The sequence below is a fragment of the Callorhinus ursinus genome, unplaced genomic scaffold (assembly GCF_003265705.2).
Source record: "Callorhinus ursinus isolate GAN/ISIS: 27379988/994484 unplaced genomic scaffold, GSC_fseal_2.0 scaffold43, whole genome shotgun sequence".
NCBI lineage: Eukaryota > Metazoa > Chordata > Mammalia > Carnivora > Otariidae > Callorhinus > Callorhinus ursinus.
Genome location: NW_027397105.1, coordinates 10,771,003 through 10,791,048, shown reverse-complemented (window position 1 = coordinate 10,791,048; position 20,046 = coordinate 10,771,003). Strand labels below are relative to the sequence as shown.

At 54.8% G+C, this 20,046-nt stretch overlaps 1 protein-coding gene across 3 annotated transcripts; it reads right to left on the bottom strand.

The window, feature by feature from the left end:
- Window positions 1-144: 144 nt before the first annotated feature.
- LOC112817178 (multidrug and toxin extrusion protein 2) lies at window positions 145-18,466 on the bottom strand. 3 transcript variants are annotated; one of them, XM_025864184.2, is made up of 17 exons: window positions 18,290-18,466; window positions 17,254-17,355; window positions 16,906-16,974; window positions 15,970-16,118; window positions 15,315-15,357; window positions 12,340-12,384; window positions 12,024-12,121; window positions 11,476-11,573; window positions 10,370-10,483; window positions 9,525-9,592; window positions 8,440-8,548; window positions 7,697-7,772; window positions 7,187-7,256; window positions 2,252-2,384; window positions 2,078-2,172; window positions 1,504-1,633; window positions 145-588 (listed from the first exon to the last, which is right to left on the bottom strand). In XM_025864184.2, exons 1-17 carry the CDS (start codon window positions 18,440-18,442, stop codon window positions 368-370), a joined length of 1,773 nt encoding a protein of 590 aa, XP_025719969.2. In that variant the 5' UTR covers window positions 18,443-18,466; the 3' UTR covers window positions 145-367. The 3 variants fall into 3 exon arrangements, with proteins under 3 accessions (XP_025719969.2, XP_073737889.1, XP_073737888.1); XM_073881788.1 differs by having other exon boundaries at window positions 15,970-16,073; XM_073881787.1 differs by lacking the exon at window positions 12,340-12,384.
- Between the last annotated feature and the right edge of the window lie 1,580 nt (window positions 18,467-20,046).

Sequence of the window (20,046 nt, the reverse complement as noted above, 5' to 3'; positions counted from 1 at the left end):
AAGGCTTTGTGAACAGACCCGGGCCCCAGAGTCTCCTGGGAGAAAATGGAATTTTTAATTGGGTGACAGTGTGTTTTGTGATCGTGCTTTGATTTGAAGTCTCCCGATTTGAAGCCATGTACATCACTGACTCCTGCCTAGCAGCAGTCCCAGGACTCTGTCTCTTCGGTCGGCGGATGGCTTCTTAAAGAGCAGAGGGGAGAAAGCCAGTTTGACACTGGTCACACGAGGCGCCGGCTGCAGGTCGTTCTCGGAGGTGTGCACCAAGGTGTCCCCCCTCCCTGGATCCCGCGTGTGCTGTTGTAGGCAGGTGTGGGCAGGTGGGGGCAGCCACTCTTGGCTCCCTTTCTGGTTCCGAGCTGCGTGGCTAGTGTCTGGTGGTCAGGAACCTGATGACCAGGCCCACCATCAGCATGGCTGACACCACCCCCAGAGCAGCCCCACGGCGGATGAGCAGCTGTTTTGCTGACAGGGGGCTGGCCGGGGCCGACAGGGCATGGGTTGCTTCCGGGGTCCTGAAGAGGTCCAGGTGGCACTCGGGCCTTGAATACGTCGTCAGGGTGATGCCTGGGGAGTTACCCGTGGCCACTGCGGAGACAAACAGGAGCCAATTCAGCAGGGCCGGGGGGCTGGGGGAGAGCTTCGGCCTTGAATCAAGAAGCCCAGCTGCATGTATTATGCGGGGTGACAGTTAAGAATCCGCCTCTGTGCCTTACACTAGAAAATGCCCGCACAGGAGAAGGAGTCTCATCTACTCCGCAGCAGGATCAGAGGAGGAAATGATGTGGGAAAACCTCTCGCGATGTGAGTTCGATGCATAGAGCTACTACTAAGATGACATTACAGGGGTTCCTCTCCGAGCCTGTCCTTGTGATGACCTGGCGAGTGGGACGTTCACATGTGTCTTCAGAGCGCGTTAAATGCTTAGTCGGACCTTACCGTGGTCTCTCGCGACACTCTGAGCTCCCCGAGCTTAGTCCGTAGCTCCCTACTGAAGGCAGAGCCCGGGATGCGATGAGCTCACGGAGGTAAGTGAGGCCTCTGGGCTGTGCACACGCACGCCCCGCACTCCACGCCCGCCTGGGCCATCACTTCATCACAGACACCCTGGATATCAACCAGGGCTGCCCGCCCATGGGCAGGACGTGGCCTTCGGAGAGGAGAACGGGTCCCTGCAAGGATCTTCTCCCCTTTTCTAGTAGCGGGACCATGGGGAGGAGACCTAAGCTCTCAGCCTGCCTTCCTCATCTGAGAATGGGACCATAGTCGCGACCTCGCGAGGTCAAGGATGTGCAGTACTTGGGGCAGGGCCCGTTAAATCAGAGGTAGTAACGTCGCCTTCCTGGTACTTAGGACGGTGCGTCCGAGCCAAGAGGAGGAACGGTGGCTTGCACGATTCCCACTGGACCCAGGCCCTGACGCAAGGCCGCCAGGAGCAGTGTGCTCCCCCCCGCCCCCCCCCGGCATGGCGTGTGCCCAGCAGAAGCACCAGGACAGCATTACCTGAAGAGGTGACAGCTTTCGCAGGCCCGGGGCGTGGGGCCGAGGTCGCCGAGGTCCCCGCGGTCCCCGCGGTCACCACGCTCACCGTGCCGTCGGGGCTCTGCGGCAGCAACCCCGCATGTTTCTGAGCCTACAAGAGCGACAGCTTGCCTGGGTCAGCCAGTCGGCCCTCCCGCTCACCACCGGCCTCACCAGCACCCTGCCTTAACACACTGTAGGCTGAGGGCGCCTGGGTGGCTCAGTCGGTTACACGTCCGCCTTCGGCTCGGGCCACACGCTCAGGGAACGTGTCTGGGTTCAGCCCTGTTTGAGCTGTTGGCTTTTGTCTGGGTTTCCAGCAGCTTGGGCTGGCTAAGGAAGGGTTGTGGTGTGTGTGCTCCTCCTCGTAATTGGAGAGTATACTGGCGCCATCTGGGGTCCCGCTATAGCGCGGGGAACGGATGGGGGGCCGTGCCCCCCGGGCCCCCCAGCCTATCCCGCAGTTCGCTGCTGCCGAGGCCTGACGTGCCCCGAGCGCTGCCGGGGAGCAGTCACCCTGCACGCTTGGCCAGGCCAGGGCCCACCTCTCGCTCACCTCCTCTGCAGCGAGCTTCCAGTCCATCCGGCCGGTGTAGACCGCAAAAGCAGCAGTGACCAGGAGGCCACAAGCCAGCATGCCCAGCCAGAGGCCTGCAGGGGACACGCAGCGGTGGGGCCAGGGTGTCCGAGGGCCCCCAGGCCTCTTCCGGCTTCCCCTTGTGACACTTACCCATGATTCTCATTCTGACTACAAAGGTCAGAACGATGCCCAGAGGGAGGCCGACGACATAGTACATGACTGCATTCACAATGGCTCCGAAGGCCTGCTTGCCCGTCCCTCTCAGGACTCCGCCGTAGACGCACTGCGGGGGGGTGCAGAGAGGGGCGAGAGGTGGGCGTGAGACCGACGGCCACTCCTGTCACGAGGCCTCCTCTCACTCAGCCCCGGGACCGTGCTCTCGTCCCCTTCCGTGGGGAGACCGAGTCAGGGCAAGTCACTTGCCCACAGTTGCTCCAAAGTAGCACTGTGTTCTGGACACCACTCCAGGGCCCCCCCTCATCACTCCCGCATCATGACCGCCTCTCTAGAAAATCTAGAAAATCGCTACGCTAAAGGCAGGGCGGGTTCCTTCTGGAGGCCGAGGGGAGAATCTGTTTCTTTGGCTGCCCTGCATTCCTTGGCTCCCAGCCCTCAGACAGCAGTGATATCAGCCCAGCCTCTGCTGCTGGCTTGGTGCCTTCCTTCTGTCTCTCCGCCTCCCTCTCCTGCTTATGAGAACCCTTAGTGGTTATATATCGGATCTTCTGGATAATCCAAGAAAATCTGCCCCAGCTCAAGATCCTTCACTTAATCCCATCTGCAAAATCCCCTCCTGCCACCTGACAGCCACAGGTCTGGGGATTCGGATGTGGATCGATATCTTTGGGGGCCCCGATTCTGGATTCCGCACGGGGCGAGCAAAGGTGTTGTCTGTTCCAGACCTGCAGCCCTAGCTCGCTGCTGTCCCCGTAATGCTCACAGACAAGAACTACTGGAGAAAATACTAACTCTGCTTGATTTTACTAGGCTCATCCTCCCAACCTGATCTCCGACCTAGTGAATGAAAGAACTACAGCCACAGTTCTGTTTCATCAGCGCTGCTGATGCAGAGACGCTTGGCTCTTTTTCTTTCCTAAAGATGAAGGACGTGGAGGATTTTGTGGTTTGCTTTCACACTTTTGAGCAAAGAGGCACTGCGTGCGGGAGGGGAGATGTGTGCCTCTTGAACTTGGAAATGTGGCGGGTAGGTTACTCATGTATCTATCGGTGACATAGAAGGTATTTTTTTGGTTAGAAAAAGACTCCTCCCAAATGATGATTGATGCGCTCTGGACAAGTGTTTCTCAATTTCGTCCTCCAGGGGACATTTGGCAATGTCTGGAGATGGTCTGGGGAGATGCCGACTGGTACCTAGTGGGTTGAGACCAGGGATGCTGCTCAACCTCCTTTAGCAGCCCCCTTAACAAGGAACTGTCCATCCTGAAATGTTACGGTGCCAAGATTGTGAAGCCCTTTAGAGCATTTTGAATGACAGGGACAGTCTCCAGTGACCAGCACACCAAGAAGGGCCAGTGCGCCCCGCCCCCCCACTCCAGGAAGCTAAGTCTAAAATTAAAGGGAGGGAAAAAAAAAAAAAACCAGAAAACCAAACTGAGGAGTGAGAACACCTAGAGGTTGTAGAGGAGGCAGGATTCACACACAGAAGCAGTGCAGGCAAATTACCAAACAAAACAACAGGCCTTGGGGGAAGGTCACACACAAGACATTCTCCGGGATGGGTCTGTGCCAGAGCATACAACAGAATTCAGTTAGAGACACTGACAAAAAGAAATCTGGGAAGACGCCCAATATTGGAAATTAACACACTTCTATTTTTTTTTTTTTTTGGAAGTTAACAACACTTCTAAACCTATGGGTCAAAGAATAAAGAACAGGAGAAATTGTAAAATATTTTGAATGCAAAGTAAAACAGGATATCAAATGTATTAGATGCCACTAACGCAGTGCTTAGAAATGTATAGCTTTAAATGCCTAGATCCAAAAAGCAGAAAGGCCTCACTCAAATCAATAGCCTAATATTCCATCCTAAGAAACGAGTAAGGGCAAACCGTATCGAAATAATGCAGGAGAATGGAAATAATGATGATGAGAGTGGAAATCACTGAAACAGACAACAGAAAAACCACCAACAATCGATGAAACCCCAAATTCTAGGTCTTTGAGAAGATCCACAACACTGCCAAACGCTTGCCAAGGAGTTGGCCTTGGTAAAATAAGACTAAGAAAATAAGAAAATGAAAACACGAATCACCAAAATGAGGCATGAAACAAGGGACATAACCACGGACCACAGAGGGAAGGATGATAAGGAAATATGGTGAGCAACTTCGTGCCAAAGAATTAGACAAATTTAGTTGAAATGAATAAAGGACTAGAAAGACACACATTACTGAAAGGACCTCAGCAAGAAATAGAAAGTGCAGAGACCTGTAACAAGTAAATAAATGGAATTAATTAAAAAATTTTCTGACCAAAGCTCAGGCCCAGATGAGCTTAAATGTTTAAAGAAGATATAATGCCAATCCTTCCCAAACTCAGAAAGCCTAGGAGGAGAGGACATTTTCAGAATCATTCTGTGAGGCCGGTGTTACCCTGACACCAAAGGCAGATCAAGATACCACAAAGATACAAGTTAGCAGATGAATATCCTTCATGAATGTAGACCAAAATCTTGAGCAAAATGTTAGCAAGCCAAATTCAGCAATAGATAAACAAGATCTATGCCATGGTCAGGAGGGCCTTATCACAGGAATGCAAGGTATGACATTTGAAAATCAATTAATGTGATTCGTATTGATAGAATAAGGGACAAAAGCCACCTGATTATCTCAACAGACGCAAAAAAGGCATTCTAGAAAATCCAACGCCGTTCTCGAGAAAACGTTTTACCAGACGACGAGTAGAAGGGCTCTTCCTCAGCCTGATGAAGGGCATTTATAAAAATCCTACAGATGACACTTCATGCTGAAAGACTGAACACTCTTGCCCTAACGTTGGGAACAAGGCATAGATTATGCTCCGTGTGTATCCAACATCATACTGGAGTCGAGTTCTAGCCACATGAAAAGGGGGAAGTAAAACTCTTGATTCACAAATGACCTGATCCTATATGAACATCTTAAAGGAATACCCCCCCACACACAAAACTACTTGAATGAGATTAACAGTCACAGGATAAAAGATCAATAAACAAAGATCAGTTCTATTTCCAGGGGCTAGCATCAATGAACTAAAAATGAAATTAAGACACCAGTTCCATTCACAACTGCACCCCCCCCAAAAAAACCTCCAAAATACTTGGGGATAAATTTCACAAAAATAGTGCCGGGTGTGTCCACCAGAGACAACAAAACGTTTTTGGATAAAGAACGTCTAAATAATTGGAGAGACACTCCGTGTCCGTGGATTGGAGGCCCCAATATTGTTAAGATGTCAGTTGTCCCCAAACGACCCCGTAGATTCAACACAATTCCTTTCAAAATGCCAGTAGGGAGAATGGGGGGGGAGGTAGTGAATAGGAGGCACAAGGATTTTTATGACAGTGAAATTATTCGTATGATACTATCATGGTGGGTCCGTGTCCTTCTATATTTGTCAAAACCCATAGACTCTACAACACCACCAGTGACCCCCGACAATGAACTGTGGACTTTAGTTAATAACATATCAATATTCCCTCATCGGGTCAACAAGTGTGCCACACTCACTCGTACATAATTAATAACTACTAATAAGACGTGAAATGATAAGGGAAACTGAGGGAGGAGGTTTATGGGAATTCTATTTCCTTCTGTAAACCTAAGACTGCTCTTTAAAATCTACTTTTTGAAACAAAAGTTTTGAAACAAAAATCTAGTTTTTGTTTCAAAAGACAATACCAAGAATTAGCAAGGGAGTAGAAAGACTGGAACCCTCATAGATCGCCAGTGGGCACGTAAAATGGTACAGCCCCCGAGGAAAAGAGTCTGGCAGTTTCTTTGGAAGTTAAACATACACTTCCAACAACTGAACGCGCGGGATTCTACCAAGAGTGATGAAAACAGACATCCACACGGAGACTCATGTGTGAATTAACTCCTCGAGGAATTCCTATTCCCAACCCTTAACTGCAAAAAAAATTTCTCAGCTGTGGGAAAAAAAAAAAAAAAAAAAAAAAGTGTCCTTGACCCCATCCTATGACAAAAGCCATAATAGATTCCATAGGATGGTTTCTTTTAATGTTCTGTGATAACATTAGGATATCATCACGAAGCCCAGTCCAAAGGAGGCAGTTCTGCGGAAGGCTGAGCAGGTGCTCTAAGCTTCGTGCATGCCTGCTCGAGTCGAAAGTAAATTCTAGAATATGTAGCAATCTGGACAGAGTGCACTGTCTTTTAGAAAAATCCTTCATTGAGAAAAAAAGTTTTTTTTCATACTGGTGAATAGTTATTGTACAGGTGATTTTCCCCAGGGCAGGACCAGCCCAGAGGGCAGGTGCTCTGTGGAGCTCTCAAAGCCCACACTCCCAGGCAGAGCTGTTGCCTGTTAGGCAAGGGACGCATTCCTGCCGACCTCAAGATGTGAAGGAGAAGACACAGGGTTCCAAACTCTGTTTCTAAAAGGAGCCATTAGTAATTTTTCTTTTCTTTTCTTTTTATGTGATGCTCTTTAAAATTCACATCATTCAGATCTGCACTAAATGGGACCTGTCTTGTAGGGGTCAGAGATTCAGAAAACTCTGGTCCCTCTGTACTCTGGGATGACTCCCTCCCTCGCAGGTCCCTTTGCTCGGGTAACAGGGTGCGGGAGTTTATACTGATGCAATCTTTCCGTTTTTTGCTAATCTGCATTCATCTTTTGGCTTGTTCGAATTGCAGAATTGCAGAAGGGAAAGGGAATTATTGTTTTGAGTAATAATAGAATTAATCCGAGCGAAGACTTTGGGCACTTACAATATACAGTTAGCCCTTTACATGTGTTAATGAGTTAAGCCTCACAATCCCATGGAGGCCTCAGGGAGCGCCCATGAACATGGACTCGGACGGGGCGGGGGGGGGTCAGGTTTCCCACCAGGGCAGTACTCACACAGACGGCCTCAAAGAGCTGAAAGACGATATAAATCGGCAGGACCTTGTTCACCAGGGCAATGACTTCTCTGCAGGAGAGACAGGGAAGAACATTCGTGTGGAAATCTGAGGCATGACCGTGTCCTTGAGACTCATGTATCTCCCTCCCCTCTGTTCCACCACCTCCTATAAAGGGTTGGAATAGAGGTAGTGGCCCCACACGGACTTGACATTCCTAGCCCTGAGTTTCTGCATGTCTGTGGGTCTTTTAAGCTCCAGAAGAGCCCCCCAGTATCCTACCGCCCTTCGCTCAGCATCCTGTCCCAGCAAGTGATGGAGGCCGTGGTCCGGGGAGAGCAGCAAAGACATCTGCTAGCTAGCTTCCTCCCAGGGAGGGCAAAGTCGGGGCTAGTCCCCACTTCCTCCGGACCTAGTGCCAAGCCAGCCAGCCGTGTGACAAGCCGCCGAGGACTAGCCGCCAGCCACTCTGACACGTCCCAGAGGTCAGTGAAGAGAACTGATTACCTACTCATCATTAGTAAAAATATGCCCCAGTTTGTTTTTCAGGAGGCTCAACAGCATGCCCACAACCAGCGAGGTACCAACTGGAAGAGACAAAAGGAAGAGCATTTGCCCCCCCACCCCCACCCCCCACCCCGACCCTCGGAGGAGCCCAGCTGAGGTCAGTGCAAGGCAGGACAACGGAGGGAATGCTTTTCCTCCTCTGGTTCGCAAAGTGGGGTTCCTGGACCAGCAGCACCAGCATGACATGGTAACTTGGTAACATTGCAGGTTCTCGGACCCCCGTCTCAGACCTCCTGAATCGCAAACTCTGGGGGGGAAGGCCCAGGGGCCTGTGTATTGACACAGCCCTCTGGCTGATTCTGAAGCAGCCTAAAGCCTGGGAACCGCTGCTCTCCACAGCTGAGCTGATCTGGATCGGGCAGCCTCAGAAAGCAGAGCCACGGAGGAGGACACAAGTTTGGTTCATCCCAGGGTGGGGGGATGGGGGATGCGCAGGCCCCAAGCTCCGGGGGCGGGGGACATAATGCGAGGGCAAATTTGCAGTAGGACCCTGGAGAGCTGGAGGGAGAAGCCTGGGAAGGAAGAGACTTCACAAGATCACACTAAGGTAAGGGGTGCAAAGGCTGTGTCAACGCAGCAGGGGCTGCTCCGGACCCCCCCACTGCCCCCCCTTCGGGCTGGTTTCTCCCCTGCCCCCGGCTCTAACTTTCCAAGACCCTCCCCCCACGCCCAGAGGACTCTACCCACCTGTGCAGAGCATGCCTGAGATGGCTGACCGCTTAGCTTGGGCAGTATCTGCGGCTCCCAGGGCCATCCCCACCCGGACGCAGACTGCGTTGCTGAGCCCCAGGGGAATCTGGGATCACAGGTAACAAGGGGCTGTCAGTGGAGCCAACCGCCGGCCCCGGGAATGGGGTGGGTCCTGAGCCAGGAAGAGGCCGGGGCTGGGGGTGGAGCGGTCCTCTAGCCCTCCAAGCCGGGCCAAGAGGGAGAAGAGCAGGGAGACAGGATGGATCCCTAGGAGGCAGCAGGAGGGCAGAGGGCATCCTCGGCTGTGGTTGGGAGATGGGTTGGGGATGCCCTGAGCCAGGCAATGCTGCCCCCCACCCCTGCTCCAGAAGACATCACAAGGCCACTGGCCCTGCAACCTAAATCAATGTGTTGCCAAAACCTCGTGAGTAAATACATTTTTAAGAGGTAGCTGTGGTCTTAAGTATGCCAGAAAAACAAAGTTTTGTGGAAACCATTTGTAAAATAAAGCACCTTAGACGTTAGTGCTCTAAGTGTAGACTTTTGTGAGTCATTTCCTTAAGCCCAGGGTCGCATACTGCATGTCCCCAGGAGGCTGGCAGATAGATACACACTTGAGTGACATGGGACAATTCATGTCTCTGTGGGAAGAGGAGGGAGCTACGGGGACCGTGGTGGGGGACAGCGATGTCCCCCCCCCACCAGGGGATACCGTCACCCAGCTCTTGCTGACTGGGGCCTGCAGGAACATGGGCCCACCGCCAAATGGAATGTCCCATTTTTCAAGAAAAGGCAAAAATTCAAATTACGATGTGAAATCTCCCCATTTTTAAATGGTGCTCATTAAAAAAATTCTAACACCACGTGCATTCAGTATTACCCTCCATGGAGCAGCTGTGAGTCACCTGTGTGTCCAGCAGGGCCCGGACCTGAACGGGCACAGAGGGTCCAGGAGGGTCTCTCGGGAGATAGAGATGGCCCTTAGGGTGACCGCCTGCCCCTCTTCTGTGACACCCCAGACCGTCAGGGGGGGCTGGGCCAGCATGGAGGGTTTGGCGAAGGAGCCCCCAGAAGACACTCACCATGTAGACTACCGTGGCCAACTCGTAGAGGATGGCCTGGCCAGAGAGGTCCAGCACGCTGATCAGGCCTGCGGGGGCAAGTGGGGGGGTTTGGGGTGCACACGGTCAGCACCCAGCCCTGGGGCTGGCTAACAGACCTGGGACAGGAGGCCCCTCTGCTTTGGAGGCCAAGGGGCAAATGATTTCCAAGGGCAGATTTGCAATGGAAGATGTTCCTACTTGGCCTTCAGCCTTCCAGGAAAATCCCAGTGGAATTTTCTGGAGGCCTTTCCCTGTATGGTTTGACTTTCAAGTCCTTGGTATACCTCGGCATGGTGAGCGAGAGAAAAGAGACCTGGACCAAGATCAGGAAAGCCGAGTTTGGGTCACAGCCCTACCACTGTGCAACTCTGTGCGACTCTGGACAGTCTCCTGTTCTTGGGGCTCAGTTTACCTATCTGTAAGTGGGGGGCAAGGGTTGGACCAGAAGGTCTCCCAGGACCATTCTCGCACTGGCCTGATTCTCAGGCTGTGTGGACTTTGCCCTGGGTGCTCCAGTGAGCACACCTGTGTCACATGCCTGACAAACCCACACATGCTCACACCCCTGCTGGTTCAGTCCCTCACCCCCTCACTGACTCAACCACCTGCCCGGGGCACCTGCTCGGTTCTAGGCCTTTTGCTGGGCGGTGCTGGGGTCTGGACATGAAAGGCCCAGGCCTGCCTTTCAGGAGCTCAGGACCTCGTGGGGGAGATGAGAGAGCCACAGGCCCAGCCTGGCCCAGGCTGCTGCGTCCCGGGACGGGTGCGTGGGAGGGGTTTCAGAGCTGCCCACACGGTTCCCCGAGCCGTGCTCATCCACATACCCATGAGGAAGCTCCCGATCTCGTAGGCCCACCACTCAATGCATATCATGAGCATGCTGGGGACGGCCAGAGAGAAGAAGGGGCCCCAGTCCTGCAGGCACTGGCTGGACCAGCCTAGGAACAGAAGCCGCGCTGAAGAGCCGAGCAGGGAGCCCACTGCGCATGCCCGTCCACTGCCAGAAGCCCCTGCCAGCCTCTGGCTCTGCGCCCCCACCCCCCTCCCCCCGCCCGGGGCTCGGCTCAGCACGTGCAGGCACTTTGCATTCTGCACAGGGCGTGCCAGCTGGTCCAGGGTTGGTGTGGTGCGGGAGGAGGGTACAGGGCAAGGGCCAGCACCACATGGCAGGTGAAAGTCCCCACACTCTGCTTGCGTCACCACGCCGGGATCTCGGGCAACTACCCTGCCCTTTCTGGGCTCCACTTCCTCATCTGAAAATCGGAGTTATCTTTGCCCTGCCTCTCCGGAAGGATTCTTGGGAGGATGGTATGAGGTCAAGGGTGACAAAAGGATTCGCAGGGCAGATAGGGCTGCTCAGGCATGGAGAGCGGGGGGGTGGGGGGGCCCACGCCGGACTCCCTGCCCGGTGACTGAGGCCCTGGCCAGAGAGCTGGTCCTGAAATGCCTGCAAGGGGACCCCACGGTCTACAGAGTTAGGTTTCAGGAGGCAGAAAAGCTCAGACGGGCACAGGTTCGAGTCCAGCCCCACCATGTACCGATTTCCTCTGTGTAAATAAAATGGGGATAATAAGGCATCATGGAGTTTAACTGGGGTCAGAAACGTTGGTGCTGGGTCCACGGCTGACACCTAGGATTTCCCCCGTGTCACCACCCTGAGATCAGGGAGCGGGCCAGAAAGCGGGGCTCTGCACCACGTCACATTTGATGGGGGGCGATCTGGGGCCTTTGGGGGCGGGGTCCTGAGGGGTGGAGCAAAGGGGAAGGAGGCCCCGAAGGGAAGTAGAGGCAAGCCTGGAGACAGAGCCCCTCCAACGGGACTCCAACCGGGTCTTCTGTCCACCTGCCAAATGCACACCCTGGGCCCGTGCCGGGGTCCTGCCTGATGCTTGTCTGTTCAGCCCCCCGAAGGCAGGGCGGCCCTCTGCACCTGCCCATGTCTCCAGGTGCAGCTTCTTCAGCACAATGTAGAGAAAGAGGAAGATGGTCTGCACGAAGTAAGACATAGTGCTGGCGTAAGCAGAGCCCCTGGGAAAGGAGAGAGAGCGGGGCTGGGGCCGGGGGCCGACTCTGGCCCTCGGCGTAAGGGGCTCCCCTGCTGAAGCCAGCATGGAGGGGAAGCGGGCCCAGGCATGGCCCAGCCAGCGCCCCCATCCCGGGATTGGCCACGGGACCCTCTAGTGCCACAGGCACCATGACGACAGAGTCCCTAGAGTCACCCTGCCAGGTCCCCACTCTCGGCCTTTCCTGGCAGGCTGGGGCACGGATGAGGAGGGCTCCTCTCCCCGTCTCCTTGGTGGGGAGCCCCCCCAGGACCCAAGGGACCAGCGGGACCCCCCAATTCCTCGCGACACCCGCTTCTGGACGGCAGGGGCAGCCCCCGCAGTTCTTGTGAGGTGAGGATGGTGACCAACCCGCCCTAGTTGGGAGTGGGGTGCCTGGTGGGCAGTGCTGCCTGATGGGGTCCCCAGTGCTCACCTGACCCCCAGGCTGAGCATGGAAACCAGGATGTAGTTGGCCAAGCCATTGATGCAGTTGCCCACGATGCCACTGAACACTTGGGGCCAGACGATTCCCTGAAATAAATGAAGGGGGTGGGGGGCAGGAGTGAGGGGTGTGGCCCAGCCCCGGCAGGTCCAGGGGTTGGAAGGAGGCTGGGGACATGCAGCTCCTTGCTGGGCCCTAGTCAGGCTCACAGATCATGCAGAAAGGAGAAAAGCCTCAGGCACCCCTTCCCACGGAATAGGGCAGTGTGCTGGGCCCGGGGGTCACCCTGCTAGCCAGAGACCTGTACCTGATTTTGCAAATATTTCGCCAGCAGGACATAAAGGAAAAATGCCTGTGTAAAATAAAAACAAAAAAACCAGACACACAAATAAACAATGACTACCCAAAAGCATGAGATGAACATCAACAGATATTTCTCTGATACCTGAGTATGGAGCAATTACTTCACCAAAGTATGTCTGGAACCCCCGCGCCCCCCACTCCCCCGGTGGGCTGAAGCCCGCTGAGCCATCTCGGGTGCTCTGGCCCTGCCTAGGAGGATAGAGGCCCCCATCCGGGCTCCTGCTCGGCTGCACGGGAGGACAGACAGGCAGGGCAGAAAGTTGAGAGCAGAGAGCTTCTGGCTGCCGACCCGGACCTTCCATCAGCTCAGGGAGGCCACCCAGGGGCCTGCGTACAGAAGCACCCAGCAGAGCCCCAGTCCACGGGCTGTGACAACCCTTGAGTCTGGCTCTGGCTGCTGAAAACCATAATCTGGGGGGAGTGGCCTCGGGCTAGGGTGGCGGGGGTGGGGGGAAGGGGGCTTAGCCGTGTGGCCATCAGTGGTTCCTGCTGAGTAGGCTCAAGTCCCCACAGGGTGGCAGGTGGAGGACAGAGAGAGCATGCGCGTCAGTGTGTGTGTCCCTGCCCCCCTTTCTGTCCTCTGTCAAAGCATGGCCCTTGGCCTGCGCCTTCCTACCCCATCCCTTCCCTTAGCCCTCTGCTTCTGTTGAGTAAAGCACAGTGCTTAAGAGCATGGAGCTGGAGCTAGATTGCCTGGGTTCAAGTGCTGGCCCCACTCTCTTATCGGCTGTGTGATCTTAGGCAAGTTGCTTAACCTCTCTGGGCCTCAGTTTCTTCATCTACAATGGGGACAATCATCTGTGCGCATACTGCATGCATATTCACCTCTACATACATACGTAAAGTTAATATTGCCAAATGTTTACAAAACAGGAAATGGCACGTTTAAGCATCCCAAGTGTTAGGTAAGCATTATGTAAATGATGTTTGGCACTTCTGTTGTTACTTTACTGGTAAATTATACAGCGGCATTTTATGGGAGGGACTTGCTTTATTCGATAAAGGAGTTGCCACAGTGATTAACATTATTGGATGTCTCCCCCTGACCCAGCCCCAGTGGCCCTGTTTGGCAAGACACCAAAGGGGTGCTGTGTCATTCCAAAGACGCCATCCCCAACACAATACTGCCAGCTAATCACGCATCTCACTAAACCTCAACAAATTAAGGAGGATAGCAGTGAATTCCTGAGCAGACATACAGACTACCGGGTCCAGCCGGAAATCTCAGAAACTGACTTGACTAGATGCACTGCCTAGCTGGTATTTAATAAATTAATGGAGAAAGGAGAGAATATGCAATCATGAGTCCTAGTTAAAGTTTGTTAGATGGATTAGAGTCTTTTTTTTTTTAAGATTTTTATTTATTTGACAGAGAGAGACACCGTGAGAGAGGGAACACAGCGAGAGAGGGAGTGGGAGAGGGAGAAGCAGGCTTCCTGTTGAGCAGGGAGTCTGCTGTGGGGCTCGATCCCAGGACCCTGGGATCATGACCTGAGCCGAAGGCAGATGCTTAATGACTGAGCCACCCAGGCGCCCCTAGATGGGATTAGAGTCTTAAAGGTAAAAATAAAAACCACAGGAGGGCTCAAAGACAACAGAGGCAAATGTTTATATAATCTTGCAATGGGGCAAGTGTTTTTAAGCTCATCAAAGACCCCATAAAGAAGAGGGTTTATGGGTCTGTTATGTATACATTAAAAATTCTTTAGGTCAAAAATATCAAAAAAATTATAAGGCGAGTGACAAGCTTAAAAAATGAAAAGGTATGTGCCATATATGATAAAGAGTTATTAGTTAACAAGGGTTATAATAACTAGAAAAAGATTAACCCAGAGGTGCCTGGATGGCTCGGGCCGTTAAGCGTCGGACTCTTGTTTCAGCTCAGGTCACGATCTCTGGGGTCAGGAGATTAAGCCCTGAGTCAGGCTCTGCGCTCAGCGGGGACTCTGCTTGAGATTCTCTCTCTCCCTCTGCTCCTCCCTCCCTCGCTCTCTCTCTAAAAGAAACAAATAAATCTTAAAAAAAAAAAAAAAGATTAACCCACTAAAGCGAAGGGTATGGACAGTTCACAAAAGAACAAAATGATCAATAAATACATGAAGAAAAATGTTCATTAGCAATAAAATGCCTGTGAAAACTATTTCGAATCGGGAAAAAAAAATTAGTAACAATACTCTGCGCTAAACGAGAGTGTTGCTAGTGGGGGAGAATTGGTACAAACTGGTATCAAAAGCCATTGCCAAAGCAACGCCAATTCCAGGAATGCACCTGAAGGAAATCGTTACAGATGTTCACAAAGATCTTTCTATAAGGGTGTTTATCACAATCTTCTTTCTGATAGTGGGATATTGGAAACAACCGAAATACCTACCAAATAGGGATTGGTTAGTACATTGTGGCACCATAGGATGTTCCATAGCCTTTGAAGTGGATATTGTAGAAAGCTATTTATAATCACATCCAGGGACAAACAACATATTGGAAAGGGGAAAAGCAGGTTATAATGCAAGATACGTTGACCCTTTTTCCAACTACACGTGCGCATGCGTGTTTGAACACACGCGCCCACGAACAGAAATAACCCTGGAAAGAGGAATTACCCTATGTTCTCCGGGTCATGGGGGGGCAGGATTAGAGGTGATTTAGAATGTTTCTTTCCCACGCTTCCCACGCTTTCTCCAATAAATGGTTTTCTAATCAGAAAACATGTTACTTCCTAAAAGGTGCTTCTGCGTGCACTGGAACGAGGCCGGATTTCTCCTCTCGCCTCCAGCCAGCCTCGGTGGTTCGGCCGGAAGTGGCTGCAGGCTCATGGGGCTCCCCAGCAGAGAGCATGGAAAAGCATGGAAAAGCAAACGGCCGGAATCAAAGGGAGTGTAGGTCCACCCTCCTCCAGGCTCGGGAGACAGAGGCACTTACCGGAAGTGCTGGGATGAAGATCAGCACGTACTCCTGGGTTAGCCTGCAAGAGAGCCAGAAGCTCCAGAGCGGCCCAGGCTGTGCCCTCCAGGAGCGGGGGGGCGGGGGCTGGGAGGCTGCCCGAGGAAACTCTGGGCACCCCAGGTTTGAAGAGAGGCCTTGCCAAGCCCTGAAGACAAGTAGTCACGGGGTGCCACTACTATGCACTTGGAAGGTGCCGGGTGGGGGTGGGGGGGTTGGCAAGGACCTAACCATGAGGCCGTCATGGCTAGGGAACGTAAACTCGCGGTAACATGCGGTGTGTAAGGGGGAGCGGGGAGAAGCTGATATCAAGAAAGAAGCAAATGACGCGCAGATCCTACAAAATGAAGGAGGTATTCCCAGGCGGGGGCACACATGCAAATGCCTTCATCAGGTCTCCTCTCCTTCCGAGTTAAAAACTGGCCGCGTGTCTGCCCCCTGCTGGTCGCAGTTGGAGCAGCACGCCCCAGAAGGGAGAGACCCGAACACGGAATCCTGGAACCTTGCCCCTAGGAGCTGCACCTGTGACCGCTGGCGACCCAGAGAAGCACAGGGGCGGGGCGGGGTGGGGCGGGGCGGGGCTAGGGGTCTCCTTGACGGGGTCCCTCCCCGGCGTCCCAGCAGAAGCCAGTACCTGGACACGGCTGGGTCCTGCCGGAAGAGCAGCAGGATCTGCTGGGTGTTGAGGAAGAGCGCCCAGCAGGGGAAGCAGCACAGAAGCAGCACCAGGGTCCCCCTCTGCAGGATGACCCCCACGTGCTTCTTGTTGGGGCTGCCGAAGCTCTGCAAAACAGCTCAGTCCTGGGTCAGGCTGCCCACCCCTTCAGTACCTTCCCTCTGTCCCCGGGTGAGCCTAGCCAGGGCGTCAAGCTCCTAGTGGAGCTAGGGCTGTGGGGATGGGCCCAGGACACCACCACCCGCAGCCTTCTGCGCCCCGGGAGCGGGCTTTTGGCACCCCCTGATTACAGCCTGGAGGGGTCCTTCTGGGCTCAGCTTCCTCTGCAGGGGGCTCAACCTGCTCATAGAATCACAATAGCCGTTATTTAGTGAGCACTAGCTCCAGGCCTGCCCTGCGGCCAAGGCCAACCTCTATCTACCCCTTGTGCCCAGTTCTTCAAAAGCCCCTAACAAGGAGAGCTTCATTCTCCCAATCACAGCTAGAGCAAGGGAAGCTCCGAGAACATTTGTCAAGTCCCCATACAGCTACGTGGCAGCCAGGACCAAGCCCAGGTCCCCAGGTCCACCGTGAGTCCAGATCCCTGCCCCAGGAAAGCTGAGCCCCCCTGGGCTGTGGGCCCCCGAGGGCGGGAGGGTCCGCACAGGTGCACCCTCAGCATTTGACACATGAGGTCAGGGACCGGCCTCCACCCCGTTCCCTCCATGGCTCTCTTGCCCGTCTGCGCAGCCTCTTTCAAAACGATGGATCTAAGTCCCTGACAGCATGCAAGGCCTTGCAGGCGGGCCGGGGGGCAGCTGTCCCTGGGGCCTGTTTGATGGGCTCCCAGATCCAGGGGTCACTGAATGGCCTTCAGTGGGTGCCCTCCTGCCCGGCTCCAGGAGGCCCACCTACCTGGGACATCAAGGTGTCACATGCCGAGGACAAGCCCAATCCTATGGAAACTCCACAGACATTGACAAACTGGAGTCACGCACAGGAGAGAACACAGGGCTTGTCAGGGGCGGGGAATGAAGGAGGGGAACCTGGGGGGCACCCTGCGTCTGGGGGAGGCCACCCAACGGCAGCCCTGATGTGCGGCTGAGCCAGAGACCCCCTTCCTGCCCCAGGCCCTGCCTGCACCCACTGTGGGCCACTGGGCAAGGCCCCCCTCCCAGGCCCAGCTGGGAATGTCAGCCCTCATGCTGTGGCTCAGTGGGGAGCGGGGGGAGAGCATCCCCACACCGACCCATCTATACTCACGGCCACTGAGAGGGTCACTGACGCCAACTCCAGCTTGCCCAGGTGCCCGCAAAACACCGAACTCACGACATGGATCATGAAGGTCAGCACCTGGAACAAAAACTGGGGGACAGCAACCAAGGTCAAGGGCCCTGCACCGCCCAGCCCCACACTGAGGCTTTTCCAGCTCCTGGGGGGGGCCTCAAACCAGAGACCCACCAAAAAACACAGTCCCCGGACCCATTGCCTGCAACCGGGGAAAGAAAGCGAGCACTGTGGCTGAGGCGGACGTGGCAGCCGGAGCGGGAGGTCAGGACACCTGAGTCTTGTTCCCTTTCCGCTGTCAGCAGTGGTCGTGAGCCTCTGGGCTCCACCTCTGGGCTCCTGGTTCCCTGCCTGAAAGTGCAGGAATGCACGAGAAGCAGCTAGCACCCAGCAGCCTGGAGCACAGAGAGCTCAACTCAAACATCTCATACTCCAACGGTGTTATTAATAATCATGTGGTCAGACCTCATACAAAAGAGTAATGGCTAGGTCCTGGTGGTGGGATTAGAGATAAATTTCATCGTAACTTTTCATTTCGTCCGGAAATTTCGTAGGGAGCATATATTGATTAGTCTTTATGGTGAGAGGAAAAAAAAAAAAAAAGGATCTAAAGCAAATTTCCCATTGGAAATAAAACGGGCAGATGGCCCCGTCTTCTCCCTGCAAACTGTCTGCAGGGGGGGCCCACAGACTCCTGCATTAATGGGTCTCACTGGTCATCCCAGGGATTTAATCCAGCCTTCCTGTTTGTTTCTGAAGGAGGACACACCTGCCCCTTCCGAGTGGGGGCTGCTGGCTGCTGAGCGAGGTCAGGCCCCACTGCCACCCCAGGCACTGTCCAGGGACAGCTGTCCCGCTGTCTGTCACCTGCTCTGGGTGGTGGCCCCTGGTAGTGCCTGGACACCGTCGGCGTGGGAAGTTTCTGGGGAGGGGGGTGAGCTGCTCCTGGCACAGCCCCCGTCACACCCAGCCTTACTGCCCATCCCCCCTCCGCGCAACTTCACCTCCTTACCAGGGGTCCAGAAAGAGCGAAGAGCGTCCACACCTCAGCCCCAAAGCCAACGGGGACCAGCCTGCGGAGGGCAGGGCAACAGCCCCCTCGGTCTTGGGGGACCGTGTCCTGAATGCTGTCCATTCCGAGACCAGGCTGCTCTCCGCCCTGCATGCCTGGGCACTCCTTCAGCCAGCCTTGCCCAGCCAAGTCCATGTCACCTTGCCGGCTGGCTAATGAGTAAGGGGCAGGAGGAGGGGCCGCTGCAGCAACCTATGGGATGTGCCCTCCCTCCCAGCACCGTGGCCCTGTTGCCCAGCCCCCTGGCTCTGTCAACCAGGGCAGGACAGGTTGGAGCCCTGGGCACCCGGGAGTCACCCAGGCTGATGCCTGTGGGTGCCTCGGGTCTGCTGTCCCCAGGGTGGTCAACTGCAAAGCCCCGAGAGGAGAAGGTTTGGGGCAGTGTGGGGGTGTGCTGGTTCTGGGGGTGAGGGCAGGACGGCCTGGCTGGGGTGGGCTGAGGCGCTGGGCATCTTACACCCTGGCATGTTGGTACCCATGATGACTCCGACTCCAGAGAAGAAGCAATGAAGACTTAGAGAGGAGGGCAGCCTCCAGAGCCCTGCCCTGGGAGCGGTCCGGTGGGAGGGGGCAATGGCCTGGAGCCAGGAGCCAGGATACCTGGGGGAGACCTCTAGCGCCCTCTCTGCCCACCATCCCTTTCAGCAGCATCCCTGAGAGCCAGGGTGACCCCACTTGGGTGAACAGCTCACCGCTCTCCCCCTCCATTTTGCCCAGGGAAGCTGTCCCTGGGCATCCCCCCAGGTTGCTCTCTGGCCCGCCCAGTCTACCCTCTCTTCTCTCCCATGCATGCAGGGCTGGCCTGTGACCCACCAAGGACAGGCAGGGCAGACCACGGGAGGCTCATAACTGCCACCTTACCTGGTCCAGTCCCCAATCAGGCTTTGGGATGTGGGCTCAGCCAGGAAAAGGAAGCCTGAGTGAGAGGCGCCGGCAAGAGGGGCAGGCGGGACAGCGGCCATGGGATGGTCCATCCGCCCAGCTGGTTCCCATACGCTCCCCTGCAGGGAGGAAGCAGCCAGTAGGACCCCGGGACACAGCCCTGCACGCATGCTGCTCCCCAAATGCTCCGCCGCCCTGTGCACCCCAGTGACCTGGGCGACCACTCTTCCTTCCCCGATTCTGCCGAGCTCCTAGTGCAAATTTCTACAACCTGCACATGACACAGCCAAATTAACTGCCACTGACAAAGAGGACCAAGAAGACATTTTATTACCATTGCAATGATTAGCGTGTGACCAAAACAAGGCAGGCCTACGGATCAAAGCCAAACGGCTCTAGTGATAAGCCCGTTGCCTTGGGCTATGTGGCTTGGGGCTATGATGTGCTTCCTTTGATGCGTTTTCCGGTTCTTCTCACCTTCGGCCTGTTCTGGTTCTGGGCTGGTTTGGCTTCCTCTCTTGAGCTGGCCAAAACCTTTTCCTTCACTCCGGGGCACCTGGGCCTCAGGGGTGGGGGTTGGGGGTGGGGGAAATCTCTTTTAGATGACACCCACTGTCCCTAGACGTGGGGCCACGCGGCCAGAGGGGTGTCCCGCCAGCCTAGGCCCCCTGCCCCACTCCTGCGGCAGGAAAGTGACTTCCGTGGTCAGAAGTCACATGTTGTGGGAGTCCCCAGTGGATGGGGGGGTTTGGGGGAGGGGGTTCTGGTAAGCCCGTGGGTTCGGGGCAGGCGAGCAAATCTAAATCCAAGGTCAG